At 41.6% G+C, this 25070-nt stretch overlaps 1 protein-coding gene across 1 annotated transcript in view; it reads right to left on the minus strand.

The window, feature by feature from the left end:
- The window catches only part of LOC126094484 (DDB1- and CUL4-associated factor 12 homolog), a 79419-nt gene that overhangs the window by 49137 nt on the left and 5212 nt on the right, over positions 1 to 25070 (minus strand). The window contains exon 3 of the mRNA XM_049908879.1: positions 10942 to 11154. Coding sequence (XP_049764836.1) covers positions 10942 to 11154 — 213 coding nt within the window. The remainder of the gene's footprint in view (positions 1 to 10941; positions 11155 to 25070) is intronic.

The raw sequence follows: 25070 nt of genomic DNA on the forward strand, positions 1-25070 counted from the left end.
TTATGCAATTAATGTAATGGGAAGAAGGGGGTATGCAATCTCCAGCATGTGCATCTCTGCCATAATTTACATGTTTGGCTGCATTGTTACAGGACATGCAAGTATGGAAACACTGAAAATGGCAGCAATGCATTGTGTTTGGCATATACAGTATTCTGTTGATGACCTCGCAGCCAATCTTGATCTTTGATGGAAATTCCACTTGATTGAATGTACAAACAGGATACAGGCAGGCACTAATTTGATATCTATTTTCTTCATAACTCAATAACTTGGTCTCCCTAGGTCACATCACCAAGCAGCCAGATACCAACAACACCACGCAAGTAATTCACTGTGTGATGTACCTTTACGCAAAAACTGTATCTGTGGTGGAGCATAGCTTTCAACAGTTTTGGGGCCTGAAATGCAGGGGTCCATTATGAAGGTGAGAGCATGACTTCACTGGACCTGGAATTGTGTCCACTTCTTGCTGGTGGAAGAATCGATTTACATTAATTAAACTCTTACCTTCTTCCATGTGTGACACTATTAATTAGCATGATGCAGCCGGAAGATCTATTATTTTTTGGCATCATTCCAGTTGCTTTTGTTAGATGGAGGTTGAGAAGAACGGTGTGGAGAATAGATTAAAATTAGAGCCCTCATGATTGCAGCATTTCTGATGACACACTCCTTCTTTCTAGGTACTAACCCCCTTAGGCGACTGTTCACATCTCAGGTCACACAATCCAAACTCCAGGTAGAGGGACCACTAGAGGTATCAACTCAGGTTATCACCTTTCCTTACCCCTGGCCTTTACCAGGGGTACTTGTGATCCTTACCAGCCATCTGTGCTGGCAATTATGCATTACCTAATCAACCTTTATGTGTCAAACTGTGAGCGACCTTCAGGGATAGACAGGGAGGAAGAGATGCAAGATGGAACACCTCAAACACTGAAGCAGAGGAAGAACATAAGAAATCAATGGATAGGATTGGAATAATATTAAAAAGACAGACTTGCAACACAGAAAAAGTAGTAGTACTGCAAGAACTATAGCCCTGTGTTTGCCATACATGCACTCATGTACTCACATGCGGGGTCTGAGAACTGATGCCAGAGACAGTCAACAGGCATACTGAGTGACAAACTGTCATTTCTTCTGAGGTAAGGAACTGGTATGTTGTTGCAACCAGAGCAGTCAGTAAATTAGGTAGGAAGTCAACAGATGTCCATCGAAGCCTACAGTATTTCTTGAATCTTGACCAGCACCTATGAAGCTTCTCCTAGTGGAATTTGCCAGCTTAAAGACTTACAGTGCCTATATTTCTGAGAAGTGAAGTCTGAATCTTGCGTTAGATGTTACCATTTGCAGATGTAATCTAAAAGGCAAGGACTAGTACCAGAGCTAGGTTATCTTAACTGGGAAGCACTACTGTCATCTTGAATACTCCAGTTGTAACAAGGCCATACAAGCTGCAGAGCCACATGGAATTTACTCTTTGGTTGTGTGGTTTTATAGACTTCTATAGTCTGATTAAAATTACTTGATAGTTGGAACTTCATGGATTGAAGCTGTCTTCCTCCAATCAGAGTGCTCAACATCATGTCCAAACTGATCACCATTGCCAACTGTCACAACAAATGGTCAGTTCACTTCCACTGTGTATTTCATTACCATTGTAGTGTGTGTTGTTCCTGATGTGGTTGTCATGTCTGATGAAAAGCGAAAGAAAAGGGACAGTCCCAGGATTCAGAACACAAACATAACAAGAAAGAAAGCAGAGCATGGATATGTGTTTAAAGGACAATTGTGACAACTCATGTGCAACGTTTGAGGATGTCTTGAGAGGGAGGTGGAAAATGGGGGACCTATCTCTTAAGTTTCCAAAGAAGCAGTGCAGCCCCAGTTATGGTTAGTGAGCTGACCACGTTTCGTACTGGTAAAGAGAGAGAGGGAGAGAGAGAGAGAGAGAGAGAGAGAGAGAGAGAGAGAGAGAGAGAGAAAAGCACGACCCTCCTGTCTTTATACATCAGACAGGAAGAGAAGTATTCAGAAATGTGTAAAAATCTGGATCCCTTCACATAACAAGTGATTTGGCATTACAGATACAACAATTATTATCGTAACAGAGATCGACCTACAATATATGAGCTTCACACAACAGTGGGTGAGGCCAAATTTTTTTAAGGCAGCAAATCGCCACTGCAACTGGTTCTGCAAAGTATCAGTTTTAAATACTAAAACATTTTAGGCTGTACAATGTTGACGGAATGAGAAAACTTATTACTGTTTCCAGCTGCTCATCTACTTCACAAAGTTCCAGCAATTTTGAACTTTTAAAAAAAAAGGTTGAGCCCCTCCACACCCACACCGGCATGATGCCATCTCTGCATAGGAGTTAGTTTTCACTAAAATGAGGTGTTGCAGGATGTGGGTACTGCAATGTCTGCGTACATTTGGTTAAGGTTACACATTTATATGCGCTCATCTGCAGATAGATTGGGCCGAAAGTCTAATGAATGGTAGCGGTTTGAAGGGCAGAGGGAAAAAAGTACCAAGGCAAAGCCAAGGGAAAAAAACCTCTGCGAAAGTTAGGTCAGGTAGTGAGAGCAGCAGCGGATGACTTGCTGACTGCGACAGTTCATGCAAGGGTAGGTTATGTTAATAGCGCGTATCGTGCAAGAAGATACAGCGTCAGTGCCACTGGTCATTTTAATAAAAGGAGTTCGGTCGGCAATGCAGTGCTTTGCCTTGTGCCCTCTGCTGTGCCATGTCATCAGTCACTTGGCACAGCAACATCAGGCTGGTGCTCAATGGTAGCACCTCATGGTTGGTCAGCATCCCCTGTTACTGTGTGGCGCAGTTCTGCCGCAGCTGCTCCTTGAGCAGCTCTGCTTGCTCAGCATGCTTCATCGGACAGCTCCAGGCCGTTCTCTCACACATGTGCAATGTAGACTGCCCTTTTGACTTCTCAATCCCTTGCGGGGGCTGCTCCCATGGTGGTCGGCATTGCTGCCGATACCATTGGGGCGACGGCTGTCTTCTTGCCACCCTTCCCCTGCAGTGCTTTTGGGGCGGCCGATGGGGCAGGCACCCAAACACCCTTCTGTGAGGTTGCAAGAGTGTTCACAGGGGTTCGAACCCCTTCTGCTGGACGCAGGCCTCGGGCAAGGACTGCACGCAGCTGCCTCAAAGGCTCTTCCTTCTCTGCAGCCATGGTGGCTGCGAAGGTAGCCCTCTCTGCTGCCATGACATCTTTGTGAGCTGCTGTAGCTTCCTCCACAGTGGTGCTGATTTGACGCCACTGCTCTTCTCAGAGGCGCGAGCTGCATCCCGAACATCCGCCCCAGTCAGTCGTCCCCACTCCTGGCGGGGGATGGGGGGGGAGGGGGATCCGCGCTGTCCCTTAGCTGAGCTGGGCTGGTCTGCACCCATTGTTGTCGCGAATGTCGTCATCTCTTCCACTGTGTCAATGCGGCTGCCTTGCTGCCTTCAGCGCGACAGTAGCTTGAAACAGCCGGGCAGCCATGCCAGCCGGTGACGTGCCGGCCACCACACTGCGCGCAAATCAGCTAAGCTTCTCTGCCGCAGTCGCAGGTGTGGCAGCTGTGCTTGCCAGAGCACTTGACGCACCATACCGCGTTGTGGCAGTACTTCACGACATGGCCTTTGCCCTGGCACTTTAAGCACCAGGGCTGGGGGTCCATGACAGTCAGGAGAGCCTCTGGCCCAGCAGCTTCTGCAAGCCAAAGATGTCGCTCTCACCGTCGGCCGTTTACATGATAACAGCATACAACAGTGCCCTCTCCTTGCTCGTCCAGTGTGCAACCTTGCGGTTGCGTTACCGAACCCGGCACACAGCAACCCATCCAGGACCACTGCTTCGTCACAGCACAAGGCAGCCCCTTTAAGAGTGCCTTGGTCGTCTTCTTCTTCACTGTGGAAGGCAGCTTCTAATGTGACGGCGGCGCATTGACGATGTGGGTGGCCACAGCGCTCTTGATCGCCCTGTGATCGGCCAGGTTTGCCGCCAGAACACAGATCAGCGAGTCGGTGATGACAGACTTGTAGACCACCTCATTCTTGGCACAGGTCGTCATCAAGTCGAACAGCGCTGTCCACTTGACGTGCAAAGGGGAACAGACTGTGATTCGTCTTCTCGGGTCTTCCTTGCTTGGTCGGCAAACTCAGGGAGTCACACAACCGAAGGCCCCCTCGTGGCAGCAGGTTTCTTCTGCTAGTCCTCCTTTCCCATGCTGTGGGGTGCAGAACACGACAATTTGCTGGCACTGTGAAAACAACACACGACAATTTGCTTCTCGCAGCACCCACAACACAGAACTTCTAAAGCTCTCCTCGGCCGAGAAAGCGCAGCGTGCAGCGGCAGCAATGCACACACGTCGCTGGCTTAGGCCAAACCCAAATGAGTGGTACCTACCCTCTTTAGGACACCAAAGTTTCCTGAAGACGGAAATCGGTGGAGGTATTTACACAAAAAATGTTTCCTTACTTTTAAACAGTATAGTTTATTTCTATATGTTCTGCCTATGTCACCTATAATATGTAACCCATCAGTTCAACTATAGTGTGCTTTTAGCATTGTCTTAAGTTTGCTAATAGATGTTAGCTTTAATCGCCATGAACAAAGTGAGCATGATGAGTAGTTCGACTACAAGTTGTTGACCGCCATTTCTTAGATATACTGTACATCGTTGTGGTTAGGTTAGCAGTTCAATCGTAAGTCACTTTAAATCAGATGTTGACAAAGTATCTTGCGTTACCGTCATACTCCATGGTGGCCGCTGCCAACATTGCTCTACATTAGAAATAAGTAAATGAGCCCACACACATTCAACAATGTCAATCTGTCAATGTATTGACCACCTGTGACTGAGCATTTACATATTGTAAATACTAGAAATATTGACAAGCAGCACTGATGGCCCCAAATACACTCCTGGAAATGGAAAAAAGAACACATTGACACCGGTGTGTCAGACCCACCATACTTGCTCCAGACACTGCGAGAGGGCTGTACAAGCAATGATCACACGCACGGCACAGCGGACACACCGGGAACCGCGGTGTTGGCCGTCGAATGGCGCTAGCTGCGCAGCATTTGTGCACCGCCGCCGTCAGTGTCAGCCAGTTTGCCGTGGCATACGGAGCTCCATCGCAGTCTTTAACACTGGTAGCATGCCGCGACAGCGTGGACGTGAACCGTATGTGCAGTTGACGGACTTTGAGCGAGGGCGTATAGTGGGCATGCGGGAGGCCGGGTGGACGTACCGCCGAATTGCTCAACACGTGGGGCGTGAGGTCTCCACAGTACATCGATGTTGTCGCCAGTGGTCGGCGGAAGGTGCACGTGCCCGTCGACCTGGGACCGGACCGCAGCGACGCACGGATGCACGCCAAGACCGTAGGATCCTACGCAGTGCCGTAGGGGACCGCACCGCCACTTCCCAGCAAATTAGGGACACTGTTGCTCCTGGGGTATCGGCGAGGACCATTCGCAACCGTCTCCATGAAGCTGGGCTACGGTCCCGCACACCGTTAGGCCGTCTTCCGCTCACGCCCCAACATCGTGCAGCCCGCCTCCAGTGGTGTCGCGACAGGCGTGAATGGAGGGACGAATGGAGACGTGTCGTCTTCAGCGATGAGAGTCGCTTCTGCCTTGGTGCCAATGATGGTTGTATGCGTGTTTGGCGCCGTGCAGGTAAGCGCTACAATCAGGACTGCATACGACCGAGGCACACAGGGCCAACACCCGGCATCATGGTGTGGGGAGCGATCTCCTACACTGGCCGTACACCACTGGTGATCGTCGAGGGGACACTGAATAGTGCACGGTACATCCAAACCGTCATTGAACCCATCGTTCTACCATTCCTAGACCGGCAAGGGAACTTGCTGTTCCAACAGGACAATGCACGTCCGCATGTATCCCGTGCCACCCAACGTGCTCTAGAAGGTGTAAGTCAACTACCCTGGCCAGCAAGATCTCCGGATCTGTCCCCCATTGAGCATGTTTGGGACTGGATGAAGCGTCGTCTCACGCGGTCTGCACGTCCAGCACGAACGCTGGTCCAACTGAGGCGCCAGGTGGAAATGGCATGGCAAGCCGTTCCACAGGACTACATCCAGCATCTCTACGATCGTCTCCATGGGGGAATAGCAGCCTGCATTGCTGCGAAAGGTGGATATACACTGTACTAGTGCCGACATTCTGCATGCTCTGTTGCCTGTGTCTATGTGCCTGTGGTTCTGTCAGTGTGATCATGTGATGTATCTGACCCCAGGAATGTGTCAATAAAGTTTCCCCTTCCTGGGACAATGAATTCACGGTGTTCTTATTTCAATTTCCAGGAGTGTATATTCTCAGTAATGTCAATAATAATGAGATTATGAGGTCAAGCATTGGCAGTTTGACAATATTTGCCATTCAATGCCAGCAGAGCTCCATGAACCAGCCACAAAGTGTTATCATGAACTGGCCACAAATTGTTAGCGTGCACTGTTTATGTTTCCAGTTCACCTCTGAGCATAACACCTCTCAGATTCAATTTCTCAAGTAGCCTTTTTAATGCAGAACAGTTTCATTAGAACTCTGAGTAGTATTTGTGTTTATCACTTTAAGGTGGTCAAAGGAGCAGGCATTATGGCATTGCTAACTTAATTGGGCTTCACCATACATATATGCAAAGGCTTCAAAATACATGTCAGCCTTGCCAAATTACCACAAGATGGAAAAAAAATTATGTTCATTACCTTAGTATATCATTGTGGGACAGATGTAATCACTTTACAGGTTTCAAGAACATTAATGATAATTGTGTTAGCTCATATTACATCACTAAACTTCAAGGATTTGAATGACCTATCTGTTCCTAGAAAATCTCTTGTTGACTGCAATTGCATCTCTCGTTAACGAATTTAGTTGCTCTGTTTTTGCCACATCAACATTAATAAGTTGTTGTAAGATGCAGAACTCGTACGAAAATAGTTTACGGCATATTTCGTTGCCATAGTTATGAATTTAGTCAGTAAATTAATATAAGAGAAGTTGCTTCTTTTTTCCTGTCATTCTCAGACTTATTTCTTCTTTCTCGTTCTTTCCTGCTGTTGACCAGCTATCACTAAAATAACTGCAGCATATGCTTTCTTTTGGGCAGTTGGTATCTAACTTGCAAAATCATGTTTCCAATTGACAATATTATTGATAGAGTGAGGGTTGCTTCAATAAATTGAAGGCATTGCAAACTATTATTGTCAATAAATACTGAATATGTGCAGACCCCTTAACAGCACTTGTGAAATGACACATTGTGTGTTACCCACAACCAAGCAGCAGGGCAGATGATGGGGCAACAATGTAGTGGGAAGTAACAGACATCAAATAATTTTAATCAGACTACTGTTACTCACAGTACTCTCTTTGATCCATCACACATCAAGCCTATAACAACTGGCTTTGCAAACAACCATGGAATGGACACTGTGTGATCAGACCCTGTATTATTATTCTTTATTTCTCAATAAATACAATAGCTTTTACTATGAGGGTGGTTTGAAAAGTTCTCAGAACGGAATAGAAAAAAAGTACTTACATCACTGAAACTTTTTTATTTTTCCATGTAGTCTCTTTGTAGACTAATGTACTTGGTCCAATGATGTTCCAGTGCCTTGATCTCATCTCAAACATGAGTTTCCTCCAGGCCTGCAAAATAGTAGTCAACTCCAGCTATCAATTCTTCATTTAAAATGAATCTTCGTCCACCAAGAAAAATTTTCAGTTTTAGGAAGAGATGGAAGTCTGACGGAGCCATATCAGGTGAATAAGGCAGGTGTGGCAACAATTCATACCTTAGTTTGTATAATTTTGCCTAGGCAATGGCACATGTGTGTGGGAGCGCATTGTCTTGACGTAAGATGATTTTCTTCCTTGCTAAACCTGGATGTTTTTCTTGCACTGTTAGTTGCAATTTGTCCAGGATGTTAGCATAGTATTCTCCAGTAATTGTTTTGCCCACTGGGGAGATAATCTATGAACAGAATCCCCTTCGCATCCCAGAACACTAATGCCATGACCTTTAACTGCCGATGGAATTGGCTTTGCTTTCTTTGGTGGTGGAGAATCAGCAAGTTTCCACTGCTGTGACTGTTGTTTTGTCTCTGGGGTATATCAGTGCACCCAAGTTACATCTTTGGTCACAAACTGGTGCAAAAAATCTTGTTAGTTTCTCCAAAAATGGGCCAAACATTCTTCCGATATGTCCATTCTCATGCGTTTTTGATCCATGAGTTTTTGACACATCTTGACCGACCAATGTGAGGATCATCATCTAAGTTCTACCGAACATATTTAAATTCATTTGTCCACTTGGCAACAGTTGAATATGAAGGAGCAGAGTCCCCCAGTGTATTCTGGAAATCGGCATGAGTGTCCTTTGCTTTCATAGCTTTCTTCATGAAGTACTTAATCTCTGCTCGAATCTCGATTTTTTTCAACCTTCGCAATCACTACACAGGAACAACAGAACCATGTCACCGCCACAGCTCTCTTCCAAGTACACTGACATGGTACTCTCTTGTGGTGATTCTGAGAACTTTTCAAACCACCTTTGTATTATTACAACTTACTCCACTGCTACAAGTTTCTTTACATGATAACTTCAGAACCAATTTCCCTCAATGCAGGATACCACATAGTGATTTGTAACAAAACGACTCCATGCCTCTTCTTTGATCAATGAACTGTCATCCTGAATCCCTCGAGTCTTTAAGAATTTTGCTGTTTTTGAAGGTAATATCCACTTCTCTGAGAATTCCAGGTTTTTCACACAAACTGCTACACTGTAATTACATGTAAAGCAAAACTTTGTAATCATCAATTTACTTGAATCCTTGAGCTGGATGTGACGCTTATGTTCCTTGAATCAGTAGCAGATTTCTGTCTGTCTCTCATTGTCTGTCTGGCACATGAAAAGAGATTCTGGGGTGCTATGAAATAAACATGAAGCTCCTGAAGGTCTAAACAATCTTTAACATTGCAAAGTGATGCTTTAATTTTAATGACTGGCAAAATGTACATTGGATTGCGCATATTTGTAGTGCGACAAAGTTACATGACCTTTTGTTTGTTTTCCTCACTTTTGATCTCCTCCTACAACCAGGTATGTTTTACTGCACTGTTTTTAAATCCATATAAAATGCATGTGTTACAGTTTCTTCAGGCAGTTTTTGGACAAGCAGAGCATCTCTCTTCTGTGAGGAGGATAACAAGCTGTGGAAGTAGAGACCTGTACAAGTTTATTTCCTGTGGATAATGTGCTTGGTGCATGAATGTGCTTTTCTTTCCACAAAAAATCTCATACTTCTGTATTACCATAGCTTAAAACATCTAAGGCAGACAGGAAGAACAGTTCTCAGAGAAGTATGTCAAAATCAAAACCCAAATGCACTTGGAAATGGATGTGTTAATTTTCTGGATGCATCTTACATTTTTTGTCTTTGGCAAATTTCAGAGAATTTTGCCCAACATAAGCTGATGAGTTACAAAATGAAACAGATGACTATTTTATACTGAAAACTACACACACACACACACACACACACACACACACACACACACACACACACACACAAGGAAATAAAGGTGGGTGGGTGGGACCTAACGTAACTGGAATCTAAACACTGTCCATCATATACTTGTAATACGAGGTTGTGACACTAGCAATCTCTAGCAAACTATTGAAGGACCCCTCCTGGCTCAGTATGCCAAGTGGCATCACCCAATAATGACAAGTATAGTTTCTGTGGTAATTTTTTGTATTATGGCTGTGTAGTGCAGTCATGACATAAAGAAATGACCAACTCAAGAACAATGTGCAGCTGTGAAGTTTTGTTTTTTTAATCGGCAAGAACATAGTGTAAACTGTTGTGATGATACAAACAGCACACAAAGAACAGGCTCTTAGTAAAATTGAAGTGTACAATGTTTTTCTTGTGGCCACTGAAGATCATCCCCAATCCAGACATCCTTCGACTATGCAAATTTGGGAAACTTATCAGGAAATTCGCAGTCTCATCAGTGAAGATCAACACATGACAATCGACAAATTCTAGCATTTATCCAGGCTGTCCATTGCATAGTTCAGTTCACTTTCAACACTGATTTAGGAATGTGGAGAGTGGTAGCAAAGTTTCTAGCCAAACACTTCTCACCAGTATTAAAGGAATCAGCACTTTCAATGCTGTTGTGAAACAATGGACACATTTAAAGATGAGCCTAATTTTTTTTCCAACAAAATCATCACAGTGAATGACAAAGTGCTATGGTACGATCCACAAAGTGAACAGCTGGTTCACTTCATCCAAGGAAAGCTCGTGAGGTGAAATTGAATGTGAAGATGCTGATCCTCTTTCTTTTTTTTATGTCAAAGGGATCATACCCTCAGAATTCAAAACAGTAAACTAATAATTCTATCTGATCTTTGGAGAATTCTGATGAGTGGTTCTTGCAAAATGTATTACTCCCATGCACATGGCTTTTAGTGTTCACTTCAGTGAAGATAATTACCTTGACTAATGCACCCTATTTGACAGATTTAGCTGCTGTGGGCTTGTTCCTATTAGCTAGAATGAAAAGGGGCTTCAAATCAAAAGAGTTTTGCTGCTGATTACAAAAAACACAATGTCATTATATTGCTAGCAGGTACCAAAGAGGCAGAGGGCACAGCTTAAAAGGTGCTTTCACACTGGAGTGAATGTTTTGACAAGTGGATAAGCACTAATGGCTTGGAAAGAAATTAAAGTTTTATTTGGAAAAAATAAAGGAAATGCTTTTTGTAAGAAAATTCCTGTTATTTTGGAATCCCCTCTCCACAAGTATTCTCATGCATTGTTATTTTTGGGGAATAAGAGGTATTTCCGCAGCATATGTATACAAACCTCTCCCACACAAACAGGATCTAGTGTGGGCAGCTTATATATGGCTATTTCACTTGAGCTGTGGGCTCCCGTTGCAAGCAATGTTCTTGATGGATTTATCTGCACAGCATGGATTCCACATTGTTGATCTTGCTGCTGGTTTGCTGAACTTCGAACACCTTGCAAGGAAGGAATCTGATCCAACTGACGTTTAACGACATCGTAGACCATCAACTGAAAAATGAAGCATATTTCTGAATAATGTTTTGAATAAACAATATTCTACCATTACAAACACACAAAACATGAAAACAGGTTTTTGCTCTCTTGAAACAACAGTGAGAACTGAATGTTGCACACAGCACTCCCTCATTTTTGTTATCTGACCATTTATCATAATTCCAAATTACATGATGAAATAAGGATTGCCTACAAAAATTATTTTTTCCTGACATACTGGCACAAAAATTCTGTCCTCTGCACTGCAGCTGGATCAATTCTTTAATGAAATTGAGAAGCAGGTCATTGTTGTGACCCAAGTCTGATGATTTCATCATCAATGATATACTGAACACTAAACTTCCTTCCTTAACTGGGACACATTTCACAAACAAACTCAAAGTTCCATTTTTCAACTATTTTCCCTCCAGTCCCATCACTGACAAACCAATAAAAAGCTGCAACCTTATAGGTCAAGATGGGCTCAACTCAGAGAATTTTCACTTAGCACAATATCTTGTTGAACACAATGTGAAATCATTATTTCTATAAATGTTGTTTCCTTTTAACACTAAGTTTTACACACTTAAATCCCTGGGATAAGTCAAAAAATACCATAAAGTGTTTCTCTCTAAAGCAAGAATTGCCTGTGTATTTTTCCCATCACTAAGAATGTTTTGCTCATCCAGCACCCTACAGCAGACTGGTGCTAGAGAAGGAGCAAGTTGTTTTCCTCAGAAAAACAATTTCAGAAAAAGGAATTTATTATTTAAGCTTCCTATCATGCTCCATTTCAATGGCATTACACTGAGGTGACAGAAGTCGTGGGGTACCTCCTAATATCAAGTTGGACTTCCTTTAACCTGGTATAGTGCAGAAACTTCATGTGGCATGGACTCACAATTCGTCGGCAGTCCCCCTAAAGAAATAATAAGCCATGCTGCCCCAATAACCATCCGTAAATGCAAAAGTGTTGCCGATACTGGATGTTGTGTACTAACTGACCTCTTGGGTGTGGCCTGTTAATATCTGATGGGATTCATGTCAGGCAATCTGGTTGGCCAAATCGCCCACTCAAATTGTCCAGATTGTTCTTCAAAGCTATCATGAACAACTGTGGCCCGAACACATGGCACACTGTGATCCATAAAATTCCATTGTTGTTTGGGAACAGAAGTCCATGAATGGCAGTATATGGTCTCCAGGTAGCTGAGGATAACCATGTCTGGTCAATGATCCATTCCATTGGACCCAGTCCATTGCATGTAAACACAGCCCACACCATTATGGAGTTACCACCAGCTTGCACAGTGCCTTGTTGACAACCTGTGTCCATGGCTTCGTGATGTCAGCTCTTACCAACTGAAATTGAGACTCATCTGACAACGCCACAGTCTTCCAGTCACTTAGGGTCCAACTGATGTGGTCAACAGCACATAAGAAGCACTGCAGATGATATCGTGCTGTCAGCAAAGACACTAACATCGGTCATCTGCTGCCACAGCCCATTAATGACAAATTTCACTGCAATGTCCTAAAAGATATGTTCAATGTACATCCCACATTGATTTCTTCAGTTATTTCAGTTATATATTGGCCTGTTAGCACTGACAACTCTATGCAAATTTCACTACTCTCGATCATTAGGTGAATGTCGTTGGCCACAGTGCTTTCCGCCATGAGAGGTAACAGCTGAAATAGTATTCTCAGCACACTTTAGACACTGTGGCTCTCTGAATATTGAATTCCCTAACAATTTCCGAAATGGAATGCTCCATGTGCCTAGCTCCAAGTACCATTCCGTGTTCAAAGTCTGTTAATTCCCGTCATACGGCCATAATCATTTCAGAAATCTAATCACATGAATTACCTGAATACAAATGACAGTTCCACCAGTGCACTACCCTTTTATACCCTGTGCATGCAATACTATCGCCATCCTTATATGTGCATATAGCTATCGCTTGACTTGGTCACCTTAGGATATGAGCAATGGACAGATGGCTTTGAGCCATCTACTGCTTTAAAGTAAGATCAATATTGCTTAGGATTTTCCGTCAGATCAGTGGGCAGAATTTTACTTTCGAAATCGATGAACACTAATTTTTGCTTTGTTTAGTTTTTTGTTTGTCTTCCTGTAGTGATGATGGGATATTCCATGTAAAGTAGAACACACAATATTTAAAAGTTTAAAATTTGGTAATTTTCACATATCTTTTGAAAAGGCTGGACTTTTTACTGTTGGCAATAATGGTTTGTGGCCCATTATTGCTACCCCTCCATAATTTGTAGCCATTTTCATAACGCCATATGTTTTTCATGTGATGAGAGTGTAAACTACTGGAGATTTTGGACCTTCATTTCAACTAATTGGCAGGTGAGAATTAGCATATCATTATTTATATTACTGTTACATACCCTAGTGTATTGCATAAAGAGTATAAAACTGAAGTAGGTAAAATATACAACAGCATGAACATTCATGTAATATGAGTCACTTTCATCGAATTAAGTTTTTATACCAAGAGATATATTAGAAATAACTGTATCTTGTTCCATAATTTGCTTCTTAGTGTGAATGTGTAACTAATATCACTACTAAAAATTTCCCAATTTCAAGCAAAATCGCAAAAAGAGAAAATTAAATGTGTAATGTGAGTCACGTAATATGAGTCACAGTTGTATTATTTTAAGGTTAGAAGAAGAGGATGCCCTTAGCAGCAGCAGAATGACAGAGTAGGAGGAGGGAAAAGTTAAAAAATGAAGTAAAATATGAAGAATTTAAGAAGCAGCATTTGGAAGAAGCTAGAAAAAGCCTGCAGAAGCAGAAACAAAAGTTTCTACAGCTGAGTCAACATAACCAATGACTGTTGTCAGAAGAAAGAAGAGCTAAAACTGGGGGGAGGGGGTGGAGGGGGGGGGGGGAGAAGAGCGAGCGAGCGAGAGAGAGAGAGAGAGAGAGAGAGAGAGAGAGAGAGAGAGAGAGAACATAGGCAATGTAAGATCAGCAACCTACTAAAACAAGTTTGTCATCGTATAAGTCACATAGTGCTCTGGATAAAGCCATGGCTTGAGTGCTGCAATTGCTTACATTAGTAAGGTACTGTCAACTATACCTGAAAATGTGAAGGTAATTTCAATCTGTTCAGCTGGACCTGCCTTGCAATTTAAAAACAAATACATTACTGCTGCTGTACCTCAGTTTCAATCATTTAATAATGTGGAACTCTACTGGAACATATTTGCTACATCTCATGGTAAAGGAGCCATAGAAGGAATTGGTGCAGTTGTGGAACGGCTAGTGTGGAATGCAGTAAAAAACCAAAAATTCATAGTATGTGATGCTTCAACTTTCACTCAGGTAGCTGCAAGTACCACAACTATGCAAGTTTTTCCTATGTCTATTGAGGAAATTCATGGGATCAATGTGAAACTTAATCTGGTTCAAATATTTTCTTCAGCACCATCAGTGCCAAACATAAAAAATCATTCACTGCTTTCACTACAAGAAAGGAGTACTAAAACCGTATCTGCTGCCTCCAAAGAATTTTGCTGCTGCAGATCATCATACTGAAGAAACTATAGAAAGTGTGAAAATTGGAGACTGGAAGAAAGTAGAATACGACAGTAAATTCAATGCTGGAGAAGTATGTGCAGTTTTTGGAAATTCTTCCCTGATCAGTGGAATGGAGCTTGCTGGTCACTATTGAAAATGGCCTGTAAAACATGGTAAAATTATAAAGAAAATTAATCCACTTGATGTTCTCAAATTCAAAAGGATATTTTCAGTTCTCTGACTTTTAAAAGGATTTACAGTTCATTTTCCCAGATGTCATGCTCTTATAATTTTTCATAGTGTTTGAAAAGTGAAATGTTAATGTTAAGTTTATCTTATTTGTCATACAATGTCATATTTTCATTTCTCTGCTTGCAGCAAAGAAGTTTTTCCAACAAGAAGTAGCAAGCAACATGAGTCACGTAATATTGAAGATTCATTTGAACAGTTCCCAGACAGTGCCAGACAACAGGTTGTACTGTGCATGCCCAGCTACGATGACGTAGGCAGCCTGTGCTTGGTGCTTGCTTTGCTCATACACTTTTCGTCGCATTTCTGGTGGAATTTCATGCGTGGTGGGGCATCAAGTGACGATTTGCAGCCCTGCGGCATGTTGTTGAGAGGACATACAGAGTTATACTTAGAGCAATTGTTTTATCATATCCCACCCAGATAAAGGATGCAAATAAGGAATCAGTTTTTGGCAAAATATCATTTCAAAATTAGACTCCACAGCTCGGAGTACCATAACATTTTGCTATGAGGTGACTGACAGATTTTTTTTAATTCGTACCCTGCAATATTGTTATGTAGCATTTCCAACAGGTTTACATCTACAAAACACTGCAAAAAGCTAGTGGGATGGAATACAAATTTCTTGCAAAAAAACAGTTTCTAGTGTAGCTTACACCGGAACAGAAGACAATAAATTTCATGACTGTTTCAAAATGTGTATAAAATTGACAGGGTTGTCTGTGAAGCAAAGAAACTGTACAACTGACAGTTTATATTTTACTCAAGAAATAAATATGAAGCCATGGGGGGAATTAAAACGATGAAACACAGTATGCTGCAAGTCTACAATTTAGCATAGAATGGCATTCTATAAATTTCAGACGTAAACAAAAATTAAGAAATAACTTTAGGCCTAGAGGAAGTACTAGACAAGTGCCTTGTGATCGAAAAACACTTTCACAGAAGGCAGGTGTATACAATTCTGCTACAGCTGTCATTATATTTGAAATAAAATATTTAGTTCAAAACTGACCAAATTTGCCTACTTAGCTTCAAGTAAACGTTTACATATGTTCGTAAGTATATAGCATTAAGAGATCTTACAATGTCATAAAAGGAACAGGACATCAGAGACTACTCTAGCAGCATCGGTATTTCATAAACCATACTAAAAAGCTTCATTCCGCTCTAATTGCACATTTCTATGTCCACATGCACTCTGAAGTACCTGATATTCAGCTTTTCATGTGGTTTTCATGATACCAATTTTCTTGGAGGTCCAGTAGTGTATTTTCATGTTTGGTTCTTTATTATGGTATAAATGTCAATCATTGCAGAAAATGAAAATTTGCCCTTGAAATTGAACAAAGTTGAAAGTGCAAATAGTGCCGAATGAAACACTTCGTTTCAAATAAACTAACTGCCTCAGTGGAAAAAACATTAATAGAATCAAATTTCTCTATAAAACAGACAGAAATAGCTTCATTAAGACATTAATGGTTGATTGCTAATAATGTGGAAATAATATAAAATCAGAAAATTGAAACTACTAACTTATTTTCATTCTTTCATGGTTATGAGAATGTATATTAATTCACTTGATGGCTCCCAGCCACATAAATCTGTTTTGATATAATTTGACATGGGAACTGTAAACGAAGAGACCAGAAATATTACGAAGACACGAAACATATACACGGGTCACATGGGGAAGGAGGGGCCCCCCCCCCCCCTCCCCCCACTATAACTCAGCTTGCTCTGCGCATGCACGGAACTGGCCGCTTGGGTGCGCCAGAAAAATTTTTCCGGGTAGCATTTGGCTACTTGCTGCTACTGCTCATACAGCAAACAGCCACGCTTCAATTAGCCAGAAACGGGAGAAAGGCACTGCTCATACGTGAATTCAGCTCTGCGCATGTGCACGAGCCCGCTGGTAACTGCTCAAATGAACCTTGAGTCGTGCACCTTTTTCAATATATTACAATATTTCACATGATATAAATATTTTTTAGAAATATGTAACGGTGTCAATTGAATAGAAACCTAGTATGCATTTTCTGTGATAAAAATCAGATCCATACTCCCAATAGTTTGAGAAGGCTTTTGAACTAAAATGCACATAAGCAATAGGATGTCCCAAATCACAACATAAATTACATTCTTTTTCCTTAAATTTAATGCTCTTCCCTACTTAAATAACACTTCAAGATCTTTGCCTGAATAACACAATTTATAATGATGATTTACAAAAGAAAATATGGGTTTACAGATTGATAAAAAGTCAATATAAGACACTGATGTCAAAATGTAACATGAGTCGTCACCATGGAATCTCCCTGATGTACTCCTTCTTTCCAAAATACAATATGAAATGTCAATTATATTGAGATTTGGTGACTATAGTGGCCAGGGGAGATGCAACAATTCAATCCTCGAGCTCATAAAATCTGTCCTGGATGATTTAAGCAGTGTGAACAGGGGCCCTGTCATCTTGGAACACAGCGTCTCCATTGGGGAACAAACATACCACTTGATGGGCCTGATCAGCCAAGATGGTCATATAACCCACAGCAGTAATGTAAGTAAACATGAGACCCATAGAATACCACAATATGGCTGTCCAAATAGAGCACTGCAGCCCACAGGATTGGTTGAAACCTTCATTTATGTTGAAGCAGTCATTTCTCGCAGGGTTTCCACATTTTTTATCCATCCCCTTTATTTACAATTGTAGTATATGATGGTCTTACGATCACCGATTCCCTGTTCTACATTAATGGAGTCCAAATGTTTGAGCCTGTTTGTGACCAAGATGTGTAAAATGTTACCCTTATGAGCTGGTTCTCTGATTGACAGCTCAAGGTAATTTTCGGATAAGGCATTTAGAACAATTTCACGGAAGCTCAAAATTTAGTGTGAACGTCAATGTGAGATGCTTTTACTAGTTTCCACAATGAAACATTGTCTCAAAATATGGCAGAAAACCCAAAGAGATTCTAGTCATATGTAAAGGACACCACTGACAAAAAAAAACACAATCAATACCACCAGTGCGCGACAGCGATGGAAATGTTACCGATGATGGTGCCACTAAAGCGGAGTTACTAAATACAGTTTTCCGTAACTCCTTCACGAAAGAAGACAAAGTAAATATTCCAGAATTCGAAACCAGAACAGCTGTTAGAATGAGTGACATAAAAGTAGATATCTTAGATGTTGCGAAACAACTCAAATCACTTAAGAAAAGCAAGTCTTCCGGTCTAGATGGTATACCAATCAGGTTCCTTTCAGAGTATGCAGGCACAATAGTGCCTTTAGTAGCAATCATATACAACTGCTCACTTGACGAAAGGTCTGTTCATAAAGATTGGAAAGTAGCACGGGTCACACCAATATTCAAGAAAGGAAATAGGAGTAACCAACTGGATTACAGTCCCATATCACTGACCTCAATTTGCAGTAGGATTTTGGAGCATACACTGTACTCGAACATTATGAATCACCTTGAAGAAAATGAATTATTGATACATAACCAACACGGATTCAGAAAATGTCGTTCTTGTACAACACAGCTAGTTCTTTATTCCCATGAAGTAATGAGTGCTGTCGACAAGGGATCTCAGATCAATTCCATATTCCTATATTTCCAGAAGGCTTTTGATACCGTTCCTCACAAGTGACTATGAATCAAATTGCGTGCATATGGAGTATCATCTCAGTTGTGTGACTGGATTTATGATTTCCTCTCACAGAGGTCACAGTTCATAGTGATAGACGGTAAATCATCGAGTAGAACAGAAGTGATAACTGGCGTTCCACAAGGTAGCGTCATAGGCCCTCTGCTGTTCCTGATTTACATAAATGACCTAGGTGATAATCTGAGCAGCTCCCTTAGATTGTTTGCAGATGACGCTGTAATTCTCCATCTCGTAAAATCATCAGACAATCGATTCCAATTACAAAATGATCTAGAGAGAATTTCTGTATGGTGCGAAAAGTGCAACAGCACTAAACAAAGAAAAGTGTGAGGTCATCCACACGGGTACTAAAAGAAATCCGATAAATTTTGGATATAAGATAAATCACACAAATCTAAGAGCTGTCAATTCAATTAAATACCTAGGAAATACAATTACAATTGGTAAGACACACATAATATTGTGGGAAAAGGAAACAAAGACTGCGTTTTGTTAGCAAAACACTTAGAAGATGTGACACCCACTAAAGAGACAGCTTACATTACACTTGTCCGTCCTCTGCTGGAATATTGCTGCGTGGTGTGGGATCCTTACCAGGTAGGATTGACGGAGGACATCTAAAAAATGCAAAGAAGGGCAGCTCGTTTCATGTTATCGCGCAAATATGGGTGAGAGTGTTACTGATATGATACGCGAGTTAGGGGTGGCAGTCACTGAAACAAAGGCGGTTTTCTTCGCGGTGAGATCTATTTATGAAATTTCAATCACCAACTGTCTCTTCCGAATGCGAAAATATTTTGTTGACATCGACCTATGCAGGGAGAAAGGATCATCATAATAAAATAAGAGAAATCAGAGCTCAAACAGAAAGATTTAGGTGTTCCTTTTTCCCATGCGCCATTCAAGAGTGGAAAGGTAGAGAAGTAGTATGAAAATGGTTCGATGAATCCTCTGCCAGGTACTTATGTGTGAATTGCAGAGTAACCATGAAGATGTAGATTTCACGCGATTCCCTGTGCCATCTACTTGCCCTAACAATTGAGTCTCCCATTCTATAGTCCATAAGTTGAAACCTCTGTCCTATTCTCTCACATGACCATGAAATTTAAATGAAATCTTAGTCAAGTTTTTGCAGGAAAGTTCTACCACTACTGCTCCTGTGTCAAAAGTTCTATAAAAGCAACTGATTACCTTTAATACTTATCTTCAACCACATTATTTCACAGTCAAATACTGTACTAATCTCAATACATATTATTGTATTGTTTATGGTTACAGACACGTCTCCAACTCCAACATCAAACAATCTCTGCAATAATGATTCCATTAGAAATTTACAATTTCATTACTGATAACATCTGGTTTCAGTCAGTTACCTGACCCTGAAACTTTGCAGACATTATTACCATTACAACAACAACTAGCTCTGTGAGCTTTCCATGGACACTTCTGCATGAACTAATACTATATTAAAATTCTATTTGTCAAATCTGCCATGACAAATGCTACTTCCTGTTATTAATGGGGCTGATATTCTCCTCCTTTGAATTTATAGTACAATTTATCAGGCCTATGGAGGGATGAGAGATTTCTCTGTTCTCGGAACAATGTTTCTACCCCACTCAATAACGCAACTAGCAATGTTTAAGTGCTGATGATGGCCTCTGAACCCAGGCGACACGCATAATTTGTGCCAACATGAACCATGATTCACAGCTGGTTGCACCCAATGTACTCAATCATTGCCAGCAAAGCCTCCTCCACGTCTTTGGACACTGGGTTTTGTTCCTGACCTGCTTGACCTAGGCAGCCCAATCACTTTCCTAATGTTGAAGCTCCCACTGACGAGCAATCTCACCATCTTCACTTGCCCAGACCTTTCAGAAAGTCTGTCCCCCAATCCCAACAGCTGAGGTGCCCCACACTGCTTAGATGTACTTTCAACAGTGGGCAAGATCACAAACCTCTTTTCAAAGCATAAAGCCAAGTGGCCAGTGCCAATTTTTGCCTTCCTCCAAGAGATTCAAGAACCCATTACTATTCGCCGTTCACACTAAGGTGAATGTAGACCAGCCAGGCGAGGACATAAGAAGGTGCTGAGGCCTCAGAGATCCCAGACAATAATATACAAACAAAACATGCCATAGCTTTTGCCTCAACGCTACCGTAGTCCATTGTAGCAGTGTGAAACCCAATTAACATTACATGTGCAGCTTCCCACTGTTTGTGGACAGCGGCCAATTTAACCTTTAACCTGCATTTTGTCTATGCAACAAGGAATACAACACTAACCTAAGCAATCACTAGATGCAATCTTAGTACTATTACTTCTGGGTATCAATCCACTACTATTCACTTCTATGCAGAAGCATGTGAGAAAAAGACTAAATTAAAATGCTATGTAGAAACAGTAACTGCTGTTGGCTGTTGCACTAACTTCTGTGGCTGAAGCTACTGAAGCTCCAATGTTATGTTTATAGTCAATGATAGAGTACGTACTATAATTTCTATCATTTAGCTGGAACTGAAATTATTTAGGCTGTAGATAAAAGTTTGTACGAATCAAAGATATGGAATGAAATGTCGCGTGGCTAGGGCCTCCCGTCAAGTAGACAGTTGCCTGGTGCAAGTCTTTTTAGCTGACGCAATTCTCGGTGACTTGCATGTCGATAGGAATGAGATGGTGATGAGGACAACACAACACCCAGTCCCTGAGTGGAGAAAATCTCCAACCCAGCCGGGAATCGAACCCAGGCTTCTTTGCATGGCATTTCATCACACTGACCACTCAGCTATTGAGACAGACAATCAAAGATATAATGACTACCTTCAAAAATGAACTTGTGCACTTATCTGTATCCGCGAGGATGCCATGTCTCTCTTACGCAAGACCTGAAGTATCCACATGCCAGTTCCATGTCTCCAGAATAACACTTACAATCACTGTAGAGGCATGTGACTTTCCTAGCTGCATTAATTACTATGACTCCTTTGGGGTGATGTTTATTTTAAAACAGTGAACGTATCTACAAGACTGAAACTAGTTTCTGCATCAAAAGGGGTGTGTGAGGCAAAAAGAATGGAGCCTAACATGCCATCAACACTGAGGCTGTCAGAGAAAGAAGACGTGTTCAGATTAGAAAAGTATGGGAAAGGAAATCAACCATGTCCTTCTAAAAGGATCTATCCTGGCAACAGAAACCACGGAATGTCTAAATCTGGGTGGCCAGACAGCTAAGAATCCAGTTTCTTAATCACTGCATCAACTAGTTCTGTAAGATGAAAAAGGTGTATTATTAAATTGTGCAGGTGGTGAAGTAGCCACTGTTCTTACCAATGCAGACAAAACTGATACAGAAAACAGATAAAGAATGTGATACCCAGGTAGGGAAACTGCTATTCCTCTTGGAGATGTAAGAGTTAATATTACATATACTTTTATTTAAAAACTGCTCAGCAGGAGAGTAATGGTATAGAAGGTATATAAATTATAAGTTTATGTTGTTAAAGGCATCTAAACTCTGGAGGAATAGTGGAAAGATGCAAAACACAGATGTTGCTAACAGCAAAAAGCTGTCACGCATGGATATATTTTCAATGGAAGTGGATTTTCCTAAAGGCATTATGGCCACAAACGAATACTGTTTAGCAAGGGTTCCTTCCATGAAACAGATAAGGTATCTAGCGTCATGTTTGTTTTTACTATTATGGTAATCATTTCTTTCCTTCTCTACATTTTTATTTGTGTACAAGAAATTGAAGTACAAAACAATGAGTTTTGAACAGCATACTTTCAGGAATTATCTGTACTACAAAAACTGTCTGAATGAAGTATTTATAATACAATACAGCCATGGCAAAGTCATGAAGGAGGCACGGGACCATATTGAAAAATACGCACAATCTGCAAAATCCTGGATAGATCACCGAGGGAAAAGACATTGACTGAATGCAAAAATCTGATTTTTCATTCCTTATTTGAAATAACTGAAACTAAAATTCACACAATAAGTGTTGAACAAAGATTTAAAGAGCATAAACATTAAACACAACTCAAAAAGCCAACTAAATCAACTGTCACAGAAATGCAGCTTGCCTACGAGCCTGAAACAAAAATATGAAGATACAGGAATCTGGTGCAAGTAACAAAGTTTCTCAGACAGTGTAATAAAGATAGCAATTTAGATTCAAGTGACAGGAAAATTTAACTAATGGAGACACAGTCTTTAACTTAAGTAAATCATGGGAACTAGCATTTAGGTTGCTAAAATTGCATTGGAAAAAATATCAATGCTCCCCCCCACCCCCCGCCATATAGTGGCTATTCGATTGGTTTTGGTACAGGGTATGTCTTATGTCATTTTCCTGGCATAGCTTTTCAGATGATTGTGAATTTCTGTTGACTCAAATATCAGCAAGAAACAATCACCACGGCAGTGCACAGCTTCTCCCAGTCATAGCTTAGTTGGAGTCCAAACAGTAAACAATGAAATATGCACTCGGCATACTATTAATACATACGATTAATACATCTGATGAAGTACTACACTATTGGCCATTAAAATTGCTACACCATGAAGGTGACGTGCTACATGCGCGAAATTTAACCGACAGGAAGAAGATGCTGTGATATGCAAATGATTAGCTTTTCAGAGCATTCAAACAAGGTTGGCGCCGGTGGCGACACCTAAAACATGCTGACATGAGGAAAATTTCCAACCGATTTCTCATACACAAACAGCAGTTGACGGGCATTGCCTGGTGAAACGTTGTTGTGATGCCTCGTGTAAGGAGGAGAAATGCGAACCATCACGTTTCCGACTTTGATAAAGATTGGATTGTAGCCTATCGCGATTGAGGTTTATCGTATTGCGACATTGCTGCTCGCGTTGGTCGGGATCTAACGACTGTTAGCAGAATAAGGAATCGGTGGGTTCAGGAGGGTAATACAGAACGCCGTGCTGGATCCCAACAGCCTCGTATCACTAGCAGTCGAGGTGACAGGCATCTTATCCGCATGGCTGTAATGGAGTCAACAGATGGGGACATTTGCAAGACAACAACCATCTGCACCAACAGTTCAACAACGTTTGCAGCAGCATGGACTATGAACTCTGAGACCATGGCTGTGGTTACCCTTGACACTGCATCACAGACAGGAGCGCCAGCGATGGTGTACTCAACGGCGAACCTGGGTGCACAAATGGCAAAACGTCATTTTTTCAGATGAATCCAGGTTCAGTTTACTACATCAAGATGGTCACATCTGTGTTTGGTGACATCGCAGTGAACGTACATTGGAAGTGTGTATTCGTCATCGCCATACTGGCGTATCACCCGGTGTGATGGTATGGGGTGCCACTGGTTACACATCTCAGTCACCTCTTGTTCGCATTGACGGCAATCTGAACAGTGGACGTTACATTTCAGATGTGTTACGACCCCTGGCTCTACCCTTCATTCGATCCCTGCAAAACCCTACATTTCAACAGGATAATGCACGACCACACATTCTCCAGATCTCTCACTATTGAAAACGTCTGGTTAATGTTGGCCGAGCAACTGGCTCGTCACAATGTGCCAGTCACTGCTCCTGATGATGTGCATGGACAGCTGTACCTGTACACGCCATCCAAGCTCTGTTTGACTCAATGCCCAGGTGTATCAAGATTGTTATTACGGCCAAAGGTGGTTGTTGTGGGTACTGATTTCTCAGGATCTATGCACCCAAATTGCGAGAAAATGTAATCACACATGTCACTTCTAGTATAATATATTTGTCCAATGAATACCCATTTGTTGTTGTTGTTGTGGTCTTCAGTCCTGAGACTGGTTTGATGCAGCTCTCCATGCTACTCTATCCTGTGCAAGCTTCTTCATCTCCTAGTACCTACTGCAACCTATATCCTTCTGAATCTGCTTGGTGTATTCATCTCTTGGTCTCCCTCTATGATTTTTACCCTCCAAGCTGCCCTCCAATACTAAATTGGTGATCCCTTGATGCCTTAGAACATGTCCTACCAACCGATCCCTTCTTCTAGTCATGTTGTGCCAAAAAGCTTCTCTTCTCCCCAATCCTATTCAACACCTCCTCATTAGTTATGTGATCTACCCATCTAATCTTCAGCATTCTTCTGTAGCACCACATTTCGAAAGCTCCTATTCTCTTCTTGTCTAAACTATTTAACGTCCATCTTTCAGTTCCATACATGGCTACACGCCATTCAAATACTTTTATAAACGACTTCCTAACACTTAAATCTATACTCGATGTTAACAAATTTCTCTTCTTCAGAAATGCTTTCCTTCCCATTGCCAGTCTACTTTTTATATCCTCTCTACTTCGACCATCATCAGTTATTTTGCTCCCCAAATAGCAAAACTCCTTTACTACTTTAAGTGTCTCATTTCCTAATCTAATAGCCTCAGCATCACCCGACTTA

Source organism: Schistocerca cancellata, chromosome 8 (assembly GCF_023864275.1).
Source record: "Schistocerca cancellata isolate TAMUIC-IGC-003103 chromosome 8, iqSchCanc2.1, whole genome shotgun sequence".
NCBI classification, from domain to species: domain Eukaryota; kingdom Metazoa; phylum Arthropoda; class Insecta; order Orthoptera; family Acrididae; genus Schistocerca; species Schistocerca cancellata.